The 3891-nt window shown below is 49.8% G+C and overlaps 1 protein-coding gene across 1 annotated transcript in view; it reads right to left on the bottom strand.

The window, feature by feature from the left end:
- The window catches only part of CFAP65 (cilia and flagella associated protein 65), a 33566-nt gene extending 30142 nt beyond the window's left edge, over positions 1–3424 (bottom strand). Inside the window, exons 1-4 of the mRNA XM_009275021.1 lie at positions 3350–3424; positions 2882–3036; positions 2086–2188; positions 484–650 (exon numbers count right to left, since the gene is read on the bottom strand). Of these exons, the coding sequence (XP_009273296.1) occupies positions 484–650; positions 2086–2188; positions 2882–3036; positions 3350–3424 (500 nt within the window). The remainder of the gene's footprint in view (positions 1–483; positions 651–2085; positions 2189–2881; positions 3037–3349) is intronic.
- Positions 3425–3891: the final 467 nt, after the last annotated feature.

The raw sequence follows: 3891 nt of genomic DNA, 5'->3' as shown, positions 1-3891 counted from the left end.
TCAGTCGGCGGGTGGTGAGCAATTGCATTGTGCATCACTTGCTTTGTATAGTCTTTTATTATTATTATATTTTATTTCAATTATTAAACTGTTCTTAACTCAATCCACAAGTTTTCTCACTTCTACTCTTCCGATTCTCTCCCCCATCCCACCGGGGGGGGGGCAGAGGGAGAGTGAGCAAGTGGCTGTGGTGCTTAGTTGCCGGCTGAGGTCAAACCACAACAGCATGAATGGTTGTCAGCGTATGCTGGAAACAGACAGAGGTGAGGTGCCAAGGTGTGCCCACAGTGAGATCTGACCTGTACTACCATTTCTGCTGCCTTTTCTGCTATGACCTCAGAGGAGGCAGAGGTCTGCTGCTTGTTAAGGCAGCCAGCAGATCTAATAACAACTGAAATGAGTTGCATTCATTGGAGAGTCCAAGAAGGTGGCAAAATACCTGACAAAACAGAAAGAGGGTCTGCCCAGCCACATCTCACTCACCCAATGTTGCGCACAGGGAATGTTGTCTCCGTGACATTGTGGACAGCACAGATGGGCAACTGGACAGCAGCTGGGAAGGACAGGCAGGGGCGTGGAAGCGTAGCACGCAGGGTGACAGAGAACTCGCCCTCAGCCTTCTTAAAGCAGACGCTGTCTTCATACTCCCTCTGCACAGAAAAACAAGGGAAGACAGGGGTTAGACGGGTTCCATCTTGCAGGTACCGCAGCTCCACCCATGAATGCCCATCACCTTCACCTCTGAGAGCATTGGGGAAAAATGATCAGCGACAGAGGCACCAGGGAGGCCTCTGTGCAGAACAGAGAGTGTACGAAGCACTCGGAAAAGGCAGGCAGTGAGTAAGGTACTCGGGTATACTCCTCACTCTGTCAGGGAACACACAAACAACCTCAGAGACAGCAGCTGAAGACCACATTTGTTTCACCTGATTTGTTTTGATGCAGATTTCTTTCAGTATTTTCAAGATCTCAATTCAGCTTAACTGAAGCATGTACAACCTCTCCTTGAGGTCCACGAGCACAGAAATACTAGTCTTTGATTAAGTGCTTTGTCAGCTAGAGGCCTAAGCAGATAACACACAACTTAAAGACGCAACGTTGACAGCACTGTGTACACATAGCCCCAGGACATCTGCTAACCAGCTAAGATAGAAGGAATTGAAAGATACGTGTCTTCCATGCTCCGAAGTCGTCACCTCTCCTGAGTACCGCTTATACAGGTAAGGAGAGACCTTGGGCACTGCAGCACACACAGTCTTTGCTCTCTCTAAGAAAGGGAGCCTCCTGCTCCAGTGATTGATGTGGTGCAGACAAACTATTCACTGAAAATGGAACAAGGCCAGCAGCTTATTTCATAAAGGGAACACTGAACAGTCATCAGAAAACCATGATACTAAGAGAGCAGGGTACTGGGATTCTGCCCAATGATCACGCTCTACGGCTAGGACTGAGATACACATCAAAGACATAGCTGTGAATAAGAGTCAGAGATCAACACTCAGAGCCAAGACAGACAGACACGAGGAACAAGCTGAAAATCAAGAAAAGGGGCTGGGTAAAAAGAATAATTGCTGTTAAAAACAAAGCTTAAAGAAACCCACCCCATCGAAAAGAAGGGAGGCCCTTGACATATCCCTTATAGAAAATCAGTAGCCCTTCAATGTACAGGCTTTGGGGTCTCCTGGAAGAAAGCAGAGGGTGAGTCCCTCAACCCAAGGTTCTGCACTAAAACCACCCAGCTGAGGTTCCCTGTGATCAAACCAAGTGTGGACAGTTCAAGCACTTTATCTTACTGATTTCATGGCCAGAAGCAGCACGTGAAAAACTGGGAATACTTTTTGTGAGGATCCCTCTCATAACTACTGGCAAAATCTGCAGAGAAATCAGGGGTTAGGGCTCCCTCAGGTGAGAAGATGTGGGGAGAGCAGGAAGGTCACGCTGCCCAGTCTTTCCATGCTAGAACCTTCCCTAAGGACCGATTCATTCAAGTGAAAACAAATCAGAAAGGACAAGAGAGGCAGAGGCCCACTGCCCCCCCAGAAGCCAGCCTGAGCACTGAGAGCAAGTTTGATGTTGCCACTTTACCTTTTCAGTTGGCCGGAAAACGATGGGCAGAGTTAAGGACATACCAGGGCTCAGAGTGATCGGCTGTGGAAAAACAGTGAAGAAGAATCGCGTGGAAGGACATCTAGATAATGAAATCAAAACAAGAGTTTTTGTCTGAGGGCATACAGCTGTTGTTAAGTTAGACAGCAAGAAAGAGAATAAAGAATCAAAACCTCCAGACCCCACAATTAGAAGCACTTTACACACCTGACCCCAAGGGCACCTTGGGAGTGAATCAGCAGAAACAGGGGCAGAACCCAGGTGTCCTGAAAACCCATTCCCAGCTCTAAGTACCTACCCCTTCCTTGAACAATATTTTACATTCTCAGGCCATGCGGCATGAGCAAAACACATTGGGCAGAAACATTTGAGTTTCAGAGCAGGGAAGGTCACAGGGAGTGCTGGAGTGGCTCAACATCCAGTGGGACTCCCAGGAGCAATGGTTTTAGGACACACGAGTGACTGGCTGGCATACATCCACAATTAAAATCTCACTAGACTGGAAATGCTTCACAGACAGAAGTATCAGCAAAACAGAATTTTAAAAAAGGCATTTCACTTAAAATACTCCTGCCAGGAACAAGGGCTGTGCTTCTGAATTAGCAGGTTTCTGTCCTGCTATGTAAGTGTGCGTGTGCTGTCTCCAGCACATAGCCCAAAGGGAGAGGGGGCAGATGAATCCAAGGAAAGGTGCTAGTAAGACTGATACAGCAGGAGGGATGAAGATGCAGTGAGAGTGTGAGGAGTACAAAGGAGAAAGAAACTTCCCACGCACCTGTAGCTCAGCTTCTGGGTTTTCTCATGAACATTTTTCAAGATCAGATGTTTGATCATCTCTTTTCCGAGTTCCCAGCCACGCCACCTGAGTGTTTCAGCCACCTCAATGCCCCAGAATACACCTTTCTTCTTCTTTGCCTTTCTTGCAGACAGCTTAGGAAGTTGTAACAGGGACATTAGCACTTTGGGAGGGAGGAGAAATCAAACAGCTGTTTCTCTATGCTAAAAGTCTCTGACTCTGGCAAAAGGACGGGAGGAGCCACCCTGCGGCAAAGCTCCAGGAGTCACCAAAAGCCTTGCTCCAGGAGTCCAGAGGGGACACCTCCTGGCCACAGCCCAAACAACAGATGCTAAAGGATATCAAGAACGAGGGAAGCAAAGGCTAAAGGGTTTTTTGATTTTCTCCTCTCCCTGCCCTGCCAGTAAATCCACCCACGACAATGGCACCCTTTGCTCCACCACTCACCTTCCTGACACAGCCACAGCACAGCTTCCGAAAAGAGTCAGAGTTTTGGGGCTCGCCATGCGCCTGAGCAAGCATCTGAAAAACAAGAGGAAAAAGTCCTCACGTGCGCTGCTCCTGCTTCCGGACAGTCTTTGCTGCCAAGACCTGGGCGCTCCCAGAGATCCAACAACAACTCCTCGGGCTCAGGACGGCACACCTCCCTGCAGGGGCTGTCGCGTCCCCAGTAGCGTCCCCGTTTTGCCAGCGGAGTCCAGCCCTTGCCACAGACCACGCAGTCCCCAGGCTGCCGCAGCTCAGCGGTCCCCTTGGCACAGACCGTGACCCCCCACCTCACTCACAGCTCAGCCCCCTGTGGCAGAGCTCTCCTTGGGCCTTTACAGCACAGCCCTGCCCAGCCCGCTATAGCCCCACAGAGACCAGTACAGCAAAAACCCTGTAGCCCAGCCTGGCCCTCTAAAACCCAATATAGATGACTGTGGCACGGCCCTGTTCCCTACAGCAAGAGCCTTCCCGGCTCCCTGGGGCACGGCCCGGTCCTTTAT

Source organism: Aptenodytes forsteri, unplaced genomic scaffold, assembly GCF_000699145.1.
Source record: "Aptenodytes forsteri isolate BGI_AS27 unplaced genomic scaffold, ASM69914v1 Scaffold255, whole genome shotgun sequence".
NCBI lineage: Eukaryota > Metazoa > Chordata > Aves > Sphenisciformes > Spheniscidae > Aptenodytes > Aptenodytes forsteri.
This window is presented reverse-complemented; position numbering and strand designations above follow the sequence as displayed.